At 40.4% G+C, this 17,649-nt stretch overlaps 1 protein-coding gene across 2 annotated transcripts in view; it reads right to left on the reverse strand.

Moving 5' to 3' along the window:
- Positions 1-17,649, reverse strand: part of MYZAP (myocardial zonula adherens protein) — a 141,259-nt gene that overhangs the window by 53,289 nt on the left and 70,321 nt on the right. For both annotated transcript variants that reach the window (XM_075345730.1, XM_075345731.1), the window contains exon 3: positions 1,166-1,249. In XM_075345730.1, the coding sequence (XP_075201845.1) occupies positions 1,166-1,249 (84 nt within the window). The remainder of the gene's footprint in view (positions 1-1,165; positions 1,250-17,649) is intronic.

The raw sequence follows: 17,649 nt of genomic DNA on the forward strand, positions 1-17,649 counted from the left end.
GGAAGGCAATGTGGAACCCATTATACTATGGTATATGGAGGGCTATGTGGAGGCCATTATAATATTTGGAGGGCTATGTGGAGGCCATTATACTATTTGAAGGGCTATGTGGAGGCCATTATACTATTTGGAGGGCTATGTGGGGGCCATTATACTGTATGCAAGCAATTACAAAGTGTGAAGGAATGTGTAGGGTCCATCTACTGTGCGGAGGGCTGTGTGGGGCCATTATATTGTCTGGAGGGCTAGTGAGAGCCTCTATACAGTGTGGTGGTATAGAGGCCATTATAATATATGTAGGTCCATTATATTGCATGGAGGGCTGTGTGGGGGTTATGGTTGAGGATTATACAATGTTGATTTCACTGTACTGTGTGTGGAGGAATTCACTGTGGGGTTCATACAGTGTTTGTGTGGCACTTTTGTTGGCATTATACTTTATGGGTGCAATCAAAGGAGAATCTAGGTGATTCAATAAGAGGAGAACTACTTTGAAAAAGCTAAAAAGTTGTGACATATGCTACTATGTGTCCCAGACGATATTTTTTTTTGGGCGGTAATTTGAACTTCTGCTAATGGGCTCCATGATTTCTATGTATGCCCTGCACAGCATTGCTGTATATAGAAGAAATCACAGTCTTCTATAAACTCAAGACACGGGCTGGCTTTCAGAGTACTATTATGGCAGACACAGGAATCTTCAGCTGACCCCTGGCTTTCATGACAACATATTAGTGTCTAGCAATTGCATCGCGGGTGATCCAATAAGAGGTCAATTTTTCAATTTTTTTGTTTGGTGCACACTACATCAGATCATGTTGTTGTTACCCCCAGTGTGAGCCATTCAAATAGTGCAAGTGGCTCAGGGCTGGGCAACGAGCGTACCCAAGCACAGCGATGCTCACGTGTGTGAAGTTTGCACGTACAGCATCTGAACTCTGTTTTATTTAAGTCGATGTTCGGTTCAAAACCTGAACCTCGGGTTCGCTCATCTCTATTTTCCAGTTAATAAAATTTCTTATCTTCACTTCTACTGTTGAGATATACATAAAGGTTTAGCTACTTTGTTACTCTTTAGACCAATTTAACCATAAACTGTACATATACAATATAAACTGTTACTGTGTTACTGAAGGAGAGCAGTATAGAAATGAAACGTCCTTACTAGAGTTTGCGGCTCTGTTGTGCTTTTTTCAGAAACAAAGCCATTTCGTTTTCTTCTTCTCTCAGGTGTATGTCTGGGGTCCACCTTAACAGATAAAAAAATGGTTTTAATGCAGAAACTAAGTATCTTAAATCATATATGATCCTTTAAAACAAACAGATTTACTTAAATATACAAAAAATTAGATACTGACAACATATGGCAGATATCATTTGTAGCTGAACTAATAGAGAACTATAAAAATGTACTTCAAAGTACGATTTCTTCCAAGAAAATGCCAGACACCATGATGGAAATCCTAATGGACACCATTATAGTCAATGTACTCCCACATACAAGAAATCTGGCAATGGCATTATTTTTGTGAAGTTGGCATAACATATTTCAATGATAAGTTTTGGCAGCTGTAGATCATTTCTGCAATCATATCTCCTCTGAATTAAAAAAATGGAACTTTGTATTTCGAAGTGGCAATAATGTTCAATGCAAATTTCATAAGTTCGAAGTACAAGAGAACATATACGCAAAAAGTTTGTATAACTGAGCATAGAACATAGAAACATGAGGTGATCAGGCATCTACTGAACATTATGGAATATACCGCATAGCTTAAGCACAACACTAAACACATGTAGACTGATCCTTAGGCCAAGGACACACAGCGCCAAAATCACATTCCACTTGGACCAATATTACTCTATGGGCCTGCTCACATTAGCGATTATTTTTTCAGCCCTAATCGGATCGAGAAAACAGTCGCAGCATGCTGCGGGTGGAATGCGATCCTGTTCCACTCACACCCATACATATCTATGGGGCCAGAGAAACATCACATTGCTCTCGCGTTACACCGGTATAACACAAGAGCAGTGCGCTTCTCGCATCAGCCGGCAACAGAGGAGATAGGGCGATAAATCCCTTCCTCCCCTCCACAGCACTGCCCCCCCTCTGCAGCTGTGTTCTGATCGCTCGATCGGACCACAATCAGACCACAGCAACTTTGCTGCGAGTGTGAGCTGAGTGTCATGCGAGGACCCGCACATAACCCCGTATGGCCTCAGCCTTAACCACTTAGAGCCAATTTTGATCTTAATGACCAGGCCAAATTTTAAAATTCTGACCAATGTCGTTTTATGAGGTTATAACTCTGTAACCTTTCATGGGATCCCAGTGAGAATGTTTTTTCTGGACATATTGTACTTCATGATAGTGGTAAATTTAGGATGATATTTTTGTATTTATTTATGAAAAAGTCTGAAATTTGGCAAAAATGTCAGAACTTTCAAATTTTAATTTTTACGCCTTTAAACCAGAAAGTTATGTTACACAAAATAGCTACTAAATTACATTTCCCACATGTCTACTTTATATTAGTGCAATTTTGTAAACCTTTTTTTTGGTTAGGATGTTAGAAGGCTTTAAAGTTTATCAGCAATTTCTCATTTTTCCATCAAAATTTACAAAATCAATTTTTTTAGGGACCACATCACATTTGAAGTGACATTGAGAGGTCTAGGTGACAAAAAATACCCAAAAGTTACACCATTCTAAAAAATACACCCCTCAAACTGCTCAAAACCAAATCTAAGATGTTTATGAACCCTTCAAGTGCTTCACAGGAATTATTGCAAAGGGGAATGGAAAAAAAATCATTTTATGTAAAAATGATTTTTTAGCCCGAATTTATTCACTTTTTCAAAGGATAGCATGACAAACAGAACCGCAAAATGTGTTACTCAGTTTCTTCTGAGCGCGCTGATACCTCACGTGTGTTTAGAAACTTCTGTTTGGACAAACAGCGGGGCTCAGAATGAAAGGAGCAACATTAGAATTTTGGAACACAAATTTGACTGAAATAGATTGTTGCCACCATGTCGCATTTACAGGGCCTGTAAAGTACCTAAACAGCAGAATCCCCCAAAAGTGACCTTATTTTTTTAAGCTAGACCCCTCAAGGTTTTTATCTGGTTGTGTAGTGAGTGTAATGCCCATGTCGTCCTCACACTCTCCTGCTCCCCTCCCCCAGTGAGGTTCCTGATTCCCTCACCTGTCTAGGTGTTGTGCTGCAGTGGTCCCACCTCTGTCCTATGCTGCAGCTCCACGGAGCATCTGTAGTCCTGACAGGCTCCAGGCTTCTGCCCATAGTGCATGCTCGTGGCCATGCCCCCTTTCTTAAAGGGCCAGTGTCCTCCTAACCCAGAAGTGCTTCCCAGGTCAGCTGGGAGACTGCAGGTATTAAGGCACCTTAGTCCTATTGTAAGGTGCCTTGGCAAGTTAAAGTAAAGGCTGCTTTACACATGTCGATATCTTGTGCGATCGCATGTGCGATCGCACCCGCCCCCATCGTTTGTGCGGCATGGCAATTTCTTGCCCGTGTCGCACAAAGTCGGTAACCCCCGTCACACGGACTTACCTTCCAAACGACCTCGCTGTGGGCGGCGAACATCCTCTTCCTGAAGGGGGAGGGACGTTCGGGTCACAGCGACGTCACTCAGCGGATGCCCAATAGAAGCGGAGGGGTGGAGATGACCAGGACGTAACATTCCGCCCACCTCCTTCCTTCCACATTGCCGGCGGGACGCAGTTAAGCTGCAGTTCATCATTCCCGGGGTGTCACACGGAGTGATGTGTGCTGCCTCAGGAACAATGAACAACCGGACGTTCAATTTTTTGAAAATGAGCGACGTGTCAACGAGCAACGATAAGGTGAGTATTTTTGCTCGATCACAGTCGCTCGTAGCTGTAACACGCTATGATATGTCAAACGATGCCGGATGTGCGTCACTTATGACGTTACCCCGACGACATATTGTTAGATATATTGTAGCGTGTAACGTGCCCTTTAGACTTATTGCTGAAGTCAGGTTCCCTAGCACTGTGCTGCTGTCTTTGTGCTAGTTCTGTTTCTTACACTTGTTTGCATTACAGAGTGCTGCTGCTGTCACTCCCACCTGCTGCTGCCACCATACCCATCCGCTCATCCATCCTGGATGCATCCTTTACACCCACTGCCACAAAATATCCTCAGCAGTCACTGCTGCTGTATCCATCCGTCCATCTATCCCGGATAGATCCTGGATTTCTGCTGCTGCTGTGATCTATATCAGAGACTGTCACTAACATACCCCTGGGGCCAGCTGTCACAGCACCAGTCTTCCCAACTGGCACCCGAACTCGCACCTACAGCGCAACACCTCCACCATCAGGTGCAGGTTGTTCGTAGTCAAGCCCCGCAGGGTTTTCTGTCTACTGTGGCCCAATGGGTTTACTAACATCTCGGCTCGCCCGACGAGCATAACAATGATCTTTTTGAACCCACAGATTAAAAAGCGACACTGAGGAATAAGTACCCTGAACAACCGCAGTTAAAAAGTGTAGATTATTATTATATTTCAAAATAATTTATAGTCATAGAACCGGACTAAAAATGCAGCTAAAAACCTTTTCCAGTTGACATAAAATAAAGCTGAACAGAAAGTAAAAAGCATTATTAATAAAGAGGATAGGCTTTACGGCATGTAAAAAGAACACCACATCGATATAAAATATCAGGGAGTGCCATGTAGCATTTACTAAACAGTTGTATAAAAATATAATGTGGTGTTTTTTTATTATAAAGAAGCAGTGTTAGATGCCTGGTTGGGAAAATACTGTCCATCTACTAAAATACATGACACATGTTATATAGAAGTGTTCACATTATGCATTGAACAAGGCTATGCAATATTTAAAGGGGTTGTCTCAAGAAGTTCATACAGTAAAAGGGAAAAATGGCAAAGTGCTTGTAAAAATAAGCAACTTTGCAATTTACATCTTATGAAAAATATTCATAATTCTATCATTTATAGCTTGTTGCACAGGTTCCCAGCCACCTTGCAGTCTCAAGAATGGTTGGTTATCTAGGCAAAGAGCGCATGGCACAATTAGGCTCTATGCGTTATAGCCTGTTCCTGACAATTGGAAGCCGGCAGGATTGTTGGATCCTGCCAGCTGCAGTAATCTTGTGCTTCTATGTAAAAGCATAGCTACCTCTGCAAGCAGCCTAAGGCCCCTTCACACACACGTACATCCGGTACGTGCTAGGTCCATTACCGTATGTACCGCAGACACGGGCACACGTATACCCATTAAAATGAATGGGTTTATGTGCACGCACGTGTTCAGCCATTGACCCGTGCCTCCGTGTGGAGCAGACATGAGCCCGTGTGCTCCATACGGCGGCATGTCCGTTTTTCTCCGGCAACACGGATGTCACGCGGTCCACACCCGTACCACACGGATGTAGTGTGGATGCGGTCCCATGTGACATGCGCCGGAGAAACACAGGTGTCATTGTAAAAATAAAAAAACACATACTTACCTCCACCAGCCCTGCAGTCTCTGCCGCGGCTGTCACCTGCATCCGACCCCCAGTGAATTTGAAGAACGCATCTTCTTCACTGGGGGCCGGAAGTAGCGTCAGCGGTGCATGGCCTCTGCCGGACACTGTCATTCAGCACCACAGACATCTCCGGAAGAATCAGGTAAGGCAGGACTTTCCGTTCTCTGTGTGTTATTACGTATAACACACGGAGAACACACATGTGCCACAAACACGGCACACCGGGAGCAAACCACCCCTTTAATACGTCCGTGAAAAAAACGGCTTGTTTTTTTCACATGCGTGTGAAGGTGGCCTTAGATAGCGCCCAGTTCTGACCAGTGGCACGACCATGATGCTGGCCTGAACTGTCAATTTTCAGTAGTGCATTACTTTCTAGCATATTTATGTATTAGCATGTAACCTTTGTTTTGCTGTAATCTTAAATAATTTGAAAATTTAATTTTCAAAGCTACTTTTCCAAGGATGTTAAAGAGGTTGTCCCTGTCTTAGGATAGGTCATCAATGTCTGATAGGCCGAACACTGACATTTGATCTGCTCAATGTTAAAGATATAATGTAAGGCAGTGAAGGTTGATAGTTTGAGTATTGTCTGATCGGTCAGGGTCCGACACCCCGCACCCTCGCCTATCATCTGATCTCTGTCGCCACGGCAGCAGCAGGCAGCTGGAAATGCTCAGTTCTGGAGCTGCTCCGTCTTCTGATAGTGGCTGCGGCCGGGTACTGCACATCTGTCTCCCTTTCTAATCAATATGAGGTGGATGTGCAGTGCCCGGCCGCGGACGCTATCAGAAGACGGATCAGCACAAGAACCAAGCATTTCTGGCAGCCTGCTGCCACTACTGCGGTCGTGAACAGCTGACCGGTGTGGGTGTGGGGTGTTGGACTCCGGCTGATCAGACATTGCTGACCTACCCTACGGATAGGCCATCAATGTAAAAGTAGAGGACAACCCCTTTAAGTATCTATGTGGTTATATTACTCAAACAATCAACCTTCACTGCCTTACATTATATCTTCAACATTGAGCAGATCATATGTCAGTGTTCAGCATTTACTGCAAGTGATAGCACAATACACCTGCCGGTCACAGGATACTGGCAGGGATCGGGTGCTTGCCCTATTGTGAATACATTATCCTAAGTGCCTATATTATCTTCAATTCCTAAATCAAAATGTGCAGATTTCTTAAATAAAAATTACTCTTATAGCCAATTATTCCCTAGACTATGTGCACACATTCAGGACTTGCGGCAGAAAAAACTGCTGCAAATATTGATGTGTTTGCAAGAAAAACGCTACGAAAAAACCCTCTGCATTGTTTACACTTTTTTGCATTGTGTGAAAAACAATGCAAGATGCTAAAAGAATAGACATGTTGCAGATATGAAATCAAAGGAAAAAGAAGCAACGTGAATAAGATTTCAGATATCCCATCCCCTTTGCTGGAACTGTAAAATGGTGCATGGAAAAACTCAGACAAAAACAGACGTGAACATAACCTCATACCGGTTAGCTAGTAAGACGTCTTTCCTAAGAAACATTTTTTCAAACAAGTAAATCTTTTACTTGGCACCAAGAATTTTCTATCTTTATCTGAGACATGCGATTTATCAATCCTGTCTGAGCTATAGACAGCATAAACTGTGACTAAACCATCAGAAAAGGCAGTAAATTTACAATAGTGGCTCGTGCTGGATGATAATTTCACACATCACTTCTTAATTGGCAGGTACAACAGAACCCACAGTCCCCACAGCTCCTTTCTGCTTGGTAACCTGCAATACTCTATAATTTATAGACCTTAGAATTTTGAATATATTATATTTTTATGTTTTTATCAGAATTAAGAATGAGAATATATTGTTTAATTAGATGATATACGGAAGTGGTGAGTTTGTGTTGAATTTTCAGGGTATAAAATCTGCATTGCAATGAACATCTGGAACAAAATCCAGTACAGTCCAAGTGGTGGAAGTATTCTACATGAATTTTTATAGAGGTTGTCCACTACTTTTACATTCATGGCCTATCCTTGGGATAGGTTATCAATATCTGATCTTCTGGGGTCCGACACAAAGCACCCATGTTGATCAGCTGCCAGCAGCCAGAAGTGCTCAGTTCCAGAGCTGCTCCTTCTGATAGTGACCATGGCCAGGTACTGCACATCTGCCTTCTATTAATTTGAATAGGAGGTGGATGTGCAGTACCTGGCCATGGTCCCTATCAGAAGGAGCAGCACCAGAGCTGAGCATTGCTGGCTGCCTGCTGCCAACACCTGCATCGACAACAGCTGAACTTTGAGGGTGCCAGGTGTCGGACCCCAGACAATCAGACATTGATGACCTATCCTAAGGATAGGCCATGAATGTTAAAGGAAACCTGTCAGGTCCCTTATGCATTCTAACCTAGAAGCAGTGTGATATGTAGCCTAGAAACCCCTTCCTACCAATTCCTGTGTTGTAATATTGTGTAATATGAATGTATTAAAATATGTCTTATTACTTACGTGTTTCCTATGTAAATGATCAGAGGCTCTAGTCCCCTGGGCGTCGCATCGACCTGTGGGCATTTGCATAGTTTCTGTGGTATCATGCCCCTGTGGGTGTGATACCATGGATTTACACAAGTGACGTCACCGTCAGCTCGTTGAGATCCCGCACGTTTGCGCTTACCATTTCCGCAGCCTTGTTATCCGGGTGCTTGCTTGTCGGCTTCAGATGCGCTCTGCACATGATTAGAAGTCTCCTGCTGTTCCAACCATGCACAGAGCGCATCTGAAGCCGAGAAGGAACATGTAAGTAATAAAACATATTTTTATACATTCATATACACAATATTACAGCACAGGGATGGGTAGGAAGGGGTTACTAGGCCACACATCACCCTGCTTCTAGGTTAGAACGCATATGGGACCTGACAGCTTCCCTTTAAAGACGTAGACAAGGCAGGTGGAAGATTTTCAATATTATATTTTTGTGAATTTTTTTCACAGTTTTGCTGTAGACTCGCCCAGATGCAGACCTTAGATGTTAGGATTTTGCTTAGGATTTGCAAAGAACTTACCAGCAGATTTTTTTTTTCCATGTTTGAAGATTACTTTATAAATAATTGTATTTAAAGTACTATGGAAGTGGGACAAAGCAGTTATGTCATTTTTAATCTCATATACTAAATGACTTAAATTGAAGAGAGGAGTGAAAGTGAATATTTACATGGGAACACATAATGGGTTGGCCTATAATAGGGCAATTTTAGTATTGTGCTTGTGGTGGACATTGTAGAATATGCCACTAACGTGAGGTGGGGCCCACGTTTATTTTGGACATTGTAAATGTGTGACATGCCCCTTTAAAGATTTTTTATGTACATTACAGTACCTAATAGTGTCTCCTTTGATGATAATTGTTTTAAAAAAGAATAATTATGAAACAGAAGGTGCTGTATGTCGGTAACCTACTCTGTAAAGTTACATATTTCCTGCTTTACGGCTTTGACCTTTTGTTCAACTTTGCAGTAAGACAATAATTATTAATTTTCCATTTTTGTCTTGTGTGGTTATACAACGTCTGCATGTCTTTTTGTAATTACATGGCTTTGTAAATTAAAGGTCAATCACAACAGATCTTTTATAAGTAGAAAGGAAATGCACTCTTATGTAAAAAGGATATGTTTTGTTCTAGTTTTATAGTCACGTTTCGAGTTTATTTAATAAAATGTACAGCTTTGTACTTGTGCTCTTACACATGCGGTTCTGTAGTGTTTTTTCTCCACATTCCCCTTCTTGTTGACTGATTTGATGTGTGAATCAATTCTTAGGACCCTTTTCTAAGTGCCTCGTCATTATTTCATAGCCACCGGACAAAAGCTTGGTGAACCACCTCATTCTTGCTGATATCCTTGATATCCCTTAGGTTTAGTAGGCCCAGTACAATGTTATTTGGATCGCCGGGCTTCTGCACAGTGACCATTAATACTGATGTGGCCAATGGACCAGAGTCTTGCGAATCGAATGGCTCATCTTTCCCTACAAGGCAGCTTTATAAATCTTCTAGTAATGACCATTAATTTTAAGTAACAAAGTAAACTCTGTTCTAACTCCACACTATACTGCCTTCTTTATATCCAGTATACTCTAATAATTCACCACTAAAGTGGATAATGGGGATAATATTCTCAACTGAAAGTCAAATTCAATTTGTCATTCCAAAGGAATCCTTTAAGGTGTACCAAGAACAGACATCGTTTTATAATAATAATTGTACAGTACAAATGACAATGATAATTAGCGCATTTTCTCTCTGAACATTCATAACAAAGCTCTTGACTCATCGTATATAAATACCAGGAAACAAGAACTGCCGGTAGTAAGCAAATAATTTATCCTACACAAAAATAGATTACCCTAATCGAATGTAAAATATTATGTAATAGAAAATTATATTAATCTATGCGCTATTTATAGACATAATTCCAGATTTCCCTCTCAATGCAACCAAGCCTAAAACAAGCTGTACCTGTGCAGTGATTACATTGCTATAATTAGGATGGGAGGAAATATACCGGATCAGTGTTATCCTTATATAATCCCTGCATTTTTATTGTATGGTTTTACTCAGAGTTTTTGAGACAGCGCTGGAGATTGAGACGCACCTAAGATTATCTATAATTAGGAGGAACTGTGGCTATTGTATCACTGCTGCCTTCTGAACCATTTGTTCATGGTACCTGCCATATGTTTCCGTGTGTTGAAGTCCTCACACAAGGCAAGGAGGCTCAATCCCTATCATTGTTCAATGTAGACCCTCCCTGTGATCAAATGAGAGAAATAATTATGATAATCATTATGTATAATCACCTTCAATCTCCTATTCTCCTTATGTGTAGAGTAAAAGAACCCTTGTACCCAAAAATTGCAGTGAGTAGGCACATCAATCCCTGCCTTGCTTTGCAACTGGGTTTCTACTGATGTAGGAAACTCGTGATACAAAAACGTAAAACTCATATACTGTATAGTGCACAACTATTGTTAAGAACAGCTTCCTAAATAAAATGACAATTCCGGACAGCAATCGAAAAAGTACAAAACAGCAGAGGACTTTGATATCATCTTTTATTCGAAAGCTGGTCTTTTATGTCACAAAATGTTTCCAATGTGTGAGAAGAAAGTGGACTAAATCAGCCCAAAAGAAGGCTAAAATATAGTTTGTGGGAAGATTTAGGGGTACTTTGCACACTACGACATCGCAAGCCGATGGTAGCGATGCCGAGTGCGATAGTCCCCGCCCCCGTCGCAGCTGCGATATCTTGTGATAGCTGCCGTAGTGAACATTATCGCTACGGAAGCTTTACATGCACTTACCTGCCCTGCGACGTCGCTCTGGCCGGCAAACCGCCTCCTTCCTAAGGGGGCGGGTCGTGCAGCGTCACAGCGACGTCACACGGCAGGCGGCCAATGGAAGCAGGGGGCGGAGATGAGCGGGACTTAAACATCCCGCCCACCTCCTTCCTTCCTCATTACAGCCGGGATGCAGGTAAGGCGATGTTCCTTGCTCCTGCGGCTTCACACACAGCGATGTGTGCTGCCGCAGGAACGAGGAACAACATCGTAACATTGGCCTTCTGAAATTATGGAAATGACCAACGCTACACTGATGATATGATTTTGACGCTTTTGCACTCGGTAATCGTATCAAAAACGATTTACACACTCCGATGTCGACAGCGACGCCGGATGTGCGTCACTTTTGATTTAACCCCACCGACATCGCAGCTGCGATGTCATAGTGTGCAAAGTACCCCTTACACTCGCATTGTTTTAATCTGTATTTGATACTACACTGAAAACCTTTTTAGACTGGCTTTGAAAAATAATGATTTTTGAAAACACTTTACAAGGCCCAGCAGATAAATTACATTGAAGAGAATAGTTAATTCAATGCCAATTGGGTTATCAAAGCCTCCTGAAGGCACCCATCATCAAATTCTTTGTCCTCCTTTGAAGCCCAGTTAGTGGCTGGGCTTCGTAGGTGAAAAGTAAATAGCCAATATAACGGTATATTGTATAAGCAATCATGTAGAATTGTGTCCTCTATGGAAACTAAAAAAAGTAAAAAAAAGTAAAAATATTATAATAAGTTAGCATAAAAAATTCCCATTCCATGACAAATAAATTAAAAATAAGCATATTTGTTATTTCAATGTATGTGGTAAAAGTTCAATATGTCAAAATATAAAATTATTTAACCCATATTGGAGACCCCATAGGAAAAAAATTAGACAAAATGCCAGAATGACTGTTTTGGTCACATCAACCCCCACTTGGATTTTTTCCCCCATTTTTTTCGATTTTTTTATTTACTTGCAAACAACATCGTTACTACCACTATTGAGCCTCACAATCTGAATTCCCTATGAGTTTATCATTGAAGTTTAGGTGTAAACTCACGCAAACATGGGGCAAACATACAAACTATGTGCAGATGGAGCAATGTAACACAAGCTACGAAAATGGTGAGATCATATGCAATCAATTGTCTATGATAAATGAGATCAGCCAATACATATCTAAAGTCTGGTTTCAAGTAGAGGACATACAAGCAGTGTATCCCTAAAAATGTATGTCACTATCATACATGTTAAGAAATATTAGTATACAATCCAAGACAAATAACCATCTTACTACAGTATTTTGAAGTGAAGTTTCTTTAAATAGAAAAATTATAGATGAACTGATAGATAAGCAACATAGTCAAAAGTAGTTCCCACAACTCTACTATGTGACAAACAATTTGAACACAACTTGGACATCAGTAGATGGCCAATTAAAGGAGTGACAAAGATACTATAAAAATATCAATCTTTATTTATTTTCCAATAAAACACTAAAATATAGCATAAAGGTACCGGCAGTAAATAGAGAGACGCAGACAGTTAATACATTAAGTCCCTATAAATAATCAAGGACTTTTTTAGAATTTAGAATAAACACATCAAACACACCAGGTGAATGTATATTGGACCTGAGCCAAAAAAATAATCATTCATTAAGAGCAGGTGCGACTCTGTAGTTCTATCTGCGCTGATAATAATATATTCCACATTAATTCATCTTTACTAATTAATACCCCATCCAAAATTACATACCCATAGGTAGGGGTAGAAAAATGTATGGATATAAGGTTCCCACCACAGGAACCCAGGCATAAACGCCTAATAGATATATAAAAGACGCAAAGAACACAGAGGCGCACAGATCATTAACCATTCATAATATGAGAAAGGCAAACAGGACAATAAAATAAAGATTAGATTACATCACCTGGGGACTGATAAACTGCTGCGACCCTCACACTCCGACACGTGTTTCGCAATAGCTTTTTCGAGGAGCGCTCCTCGAAAAAGCTATTGCGAAACAGCCATATTCCATCTCACAGCAATGTGGTGGAAGGGCAGTTAGAACCTGTATGGCTATAGAATACAATTCAAAACCTCCATTACTAGCTTAAAGAAATGCTAGGGGAATTGTTTTCTTTCCTACTACCATTATTACTAGATTGGTTACTAATATTACTACAAAGATATGTTAGGTCATTGTTATATTGTACTGTGCATTACCAATATCCAAAACACTATGATAAATTAATTAAACTATTAAAAACACACCAACCTGACACATACCCAGGAGCTGGGCTGGGCGGCCTCTATGCCCGTGCTCTGTTGTTGTATACCAGGGAACTTACTGTGTTTGTATACTGATAAGATATGAAATGGTGTAACACCAGCCATTGGTAAACAGACTATATAACATTAGTAAAAATGAGCATTGAGACAGTTCTGGTGTTTTATGCTTGAGCTACTTTACATACAGTGGGTAAAATAAGTATTGAACATGTCACAATTTTCTAAATTAATATATTTCTAAAGGTGCTACTGACATGAGATTCTCACCAAATGGCAGTACAACTCATCCAAGAAATCATACCATAGATGTCCATAAATGTAGTGATATGTAATAATGAGAAATGACAAAGGGAATAAGTAATGAACTTATGAAATAAAGGTGCAAAAAGTCATGGAAAGTTATGACACTCGCTGAAATCTATTAGTAATTAGAAAGCAATTCTGCTTCTTATTGAGAAATGTCAGCTGGTTCAACTGATGGCCTATATAAAGGTGTCTCTTTACGAAGGTGTTACACAAGAAACATCTCATGATGTGTAAAACCAGTGAGCTGTCTCAAGACCTTTGCAACCTTAATGTTGCAAAACATACTGATAGTATTGGTTACAGAACAATCTCTAAACTACTGAAGGTTCCAGTGAGCACTGTTAGAGCCATAATCTGGAAGTTGAACAAACATAATTGAACCATAAAGTGGCCTTGACCAGGTTCTCCCTACAATTTTTCAGATATAAGTATGAAAATAATTATCAGAAGAGTTGTCCAAGAACCAAGGACCACCTGTGGAGATCTACAGAAAGACCTGGAATCAGTAGGGACTATTGTTTCAAAGTAAAAACTAATTAATTAACTCAACCTTCATGGCCTGTATGCACATTCCCAATGCTGAACAAACAGCTTGTTCAATCCTGTTAATACTGGGAGTCTGGTCAGATGAGACCAAAATTTAACTCTTTAACCCCTTAACGACCGTGGGCCGTAAAATTACGTCCTAAATGACATAATCTTACTGCCCGCGGTCCTCCGGCGGCAGCATGCCGCGATCGGCACACATCTCAGCTGATTTTCACAGCTGAGATGTGTGCCTGCTAGGCACGAGCAGAATCGTTATCTGCTCGTGCCGATTAACCCCTTATATGGCGCTGTCAATACATGACAGCGCCATTATAAGCGCGATCGCGGTAAAGTTTTACTTACCGCCGAAACCGGAAGTCACGTGACGCGATCACGTGACTCCTGATAGTTGTCATGGTAGCACAGGGTCATGTGATGACTCCTGTACTACACATGAATTGGTTTCACTTTCGCTGTGCCCGGGGCACAGCAAAAGAGAAAGACAGCGTATCTGCTGTTTACAGCCTTCCAGCTGTGATCAGCAGATACTGCAGAGCGATCGGAATGCTGATCGCAATAGCCCCCTAGGGGGACTAGTAAAATAAAAAAAAAAGTAAAAAAATAAGTTTTAAAAAATTAAAAAAAAACAAAAAAACCTAAAAGTTCAAATCACCCCCCATTCGCCCCATTGAAAATTAAAGGGTTAAAAAAATAAAAAATATACACACATTTGGTATCGCCGCGTTCAGAAACGCCCGATCTATCAAAATATAAAATCAATTAATCTGATCAGTAAACGGCGTAGCGGCAAAAAAATTCCAAACGCCAAAACGACGTTTTTTTGTCGCCACAACTTTTGCGCAAAATGCAATAAGAGGCGATCAAAACGTAGCATCTGCGCAAAAATGGTACCGTTAAAAACGTCAGCTCGAGACGCAAAAAATAAGCCGTCATTGAGCCTAAGATCCCGAAAAATGAGAACGCTACGGGTCACGGAATATGGCGTAAAACGTGCGCCACTTTTTTCGGACAAACTTCCGATTTTTTTTTAACCCCTTATATAAAAGTAAACCTATACATGTTTGGTGTCTACGAACTCGCACTGATCTGAGGCATCACACCCACACATCAGTTTTACCATATAGTGAACACAGTGAATAAAATATCTCAAAAACCATAGTGCTATCGCACTTTTTTTGCAATTTTTCAGCATTTGGAATTTTTTTGCCATTTTCTAGTACACAATATGGTAAAACTGATGGTTTCATTTAAAAGTACAGCTCGTTCCGCAAAAAATGAGCCCTCACATGACCATATTGACTGAAAAATAAAAAAGTTACGTCTCTCAGAAAAAGAATGGCGAAAAAAAAAAACGGAAAGCGAAAAATCGGCCGGTCGTGAAAGGGTTAAATGCCATAATTCACACCATATTTGAAGGCCAAAAGGCACTACATATCACCCCCAAAACACCATACCAAATGTGAAGTTTGGAGGTGGGAACACCATACTGTGAAGCTGTTTTTTAGCACACTGCATTGGCAAACTCCATATGATTGAAGGAAGGATGATTGGATAAATGAACCAAGATATTCTTGATAAAAATCTCCTGCCATCCACGAAGGTGGACATTTCAGCAAGACAGGGATCCCAATCACACAGCCAAGGAAATTCTCAATTGGTTTCAGAGAAAGAAAATAAAGATGCTAGAATGCCCAGCCAATCACCTGACCTGAATCCAATAGAAAATTTATGGAAAGAACTAAAGCCCAGAGTTCACAGAAGGAGCCCACATGACCTTCAGGATTTGAAGAGTGTTTGTGTGGAAGGATGGGCCAAAATCACAACAGAGTAATGAATACGACTCGTTTTTCCAAACAGGAGGTGTCTTGAAGCTGTCATCACCAAAAACACTTTAGTACAAAGTATTAAATACATTTCAGTAAGTGTGTTCAATATTTTTTCCTTGTCATTTCTCAATATTGCACATCACTAAATTTACTTCTTTGTCTTTGTAGATTGGATGGTTTGTTATTGACATCTGGTGAGAAATTCATGTCAACAGCACCTTTAGAAATATACTAACTTAAAAAACTGGTGACATATTCAATGCCTATGTCACTCACTATATGTCTGGCATGTTAGACACAGTACTGCATAGCCATGAAGTGTATACCACATACAGATTTAGCAAAGGTTAAATTAATTCAGATAACATTGCACTGGGATATCACAGCACAAAAACTGAAATTTGAGACCTAACTTGACATTGGCTAATGGCTTTAGCAATGTTAACTTATCTCAATCCTCTTAAGTTATTATAACCTTCTGTAACAAGTTATTAAGATGCTGCATTGTGAGTCATGAAATCCGTAGCTATAGTGGACACAGGGCAGCCATTGTGGGCGGAATGTAGGATTTACCAACAACACTATTAACATAGGACTTGGGTTCTAAAATTGAGGCATGTGTTGTCCACCTGGAAATATACATCAGATATTTAGATGAAGACTGTTGTATCTAAATGCAGAAGATGTCTATAAATACTGTGTATACATGCAGGAAAACTGTAATACAACATCATCATCCAATTAAGTTGATATTGTGTATTTTTGCCTGATTGCTAATTTTTAAGAATAAAACATTTTTCTTATCAACCTGTTTTTAAGAAAATGTTTAAAATGTTATTTTTTAGGTGGTTTGCATGTGATCAAGTGGTAAAGGGATAAAGTGCTGTACTATGATTGTAAAGCCTTGAAGCTATTCCTGAGAGATTGTAGTTTTGTTTTCTATAGTTGCGATAGAGATACCTGGAGTAGAAGTCACTTCCATAACTAAGACTGAATTGGCCACAGGGGTAGACATGGCTATTATAGCGGTCGTACTGTTTTTTGTGTGCTATTTAATTTTTTTTAAAAGAATTAACAAATATTTATATTGAAGTTAAAAAATCTTGTAATTTACATATTGGCCCTATTCTAAATTTGAGTTATTGTTTTTGCTATTCAGTTATTTAAAGAGATTTCCCATTAAATAAATTGATCCTTTATCATTAGGTGATAAATCTATGATCACTGTGGTCCAACCAGTCCTGGTGTCTGGGGTGTAAGTGTTTCCTATGTGAATAGAGCTGTGTATGGGTGACCACCAATACTTTTACTTTTGTGGGACTGACAAAATGACTACCTACAACAGTTTGGTACATTGTGATGTCTCATCATTTGCATATTGAAGCTTTTCCCTTGCTTGATTGAAAATGATTGTATCGCAGAGCAAGCACTGTTTGAATGCTGCCAGCGTGTGTGCGCTTGAGAGTGCACACAGTGGCCACGCATGTTTTCAGCAGATCTCCATCACACATTATTGGTGTACCTAAAAGGGGGTTGCCTACTACTGGAACAACTCATTCTTAGGATAAGGACACACAGTGAGTAAAACGGAGCGAGTGGGATGCGATAAAAAAAAAAAAATCGCATTCCACTCAGACCAATGTTACTCTATGGGGTCGCTCCCATGAGCGATTTATTTTCTCAGTCGTGATCGCACCGAGAAAACAATTGCAGCATGCTGCGGGTGGAATCCGATTCGT

Source organism: Anomaloglossus baeobatrachus, chromosome 4 (assembly GCF_048569485.1).
Source record: "Anomaloglossus baeobatrachus isolate aAnoBae1 chromosome 4, aAnoBae1.hap1, whole genome shotgun sequence".
NCBI classification, from domain to species: Eukaryota; Metazoa; Chordata; class Amphibia; order Anura; family Aromobatidae; genus Anomaloglossus; species Anomaloglossus baeobatrachus.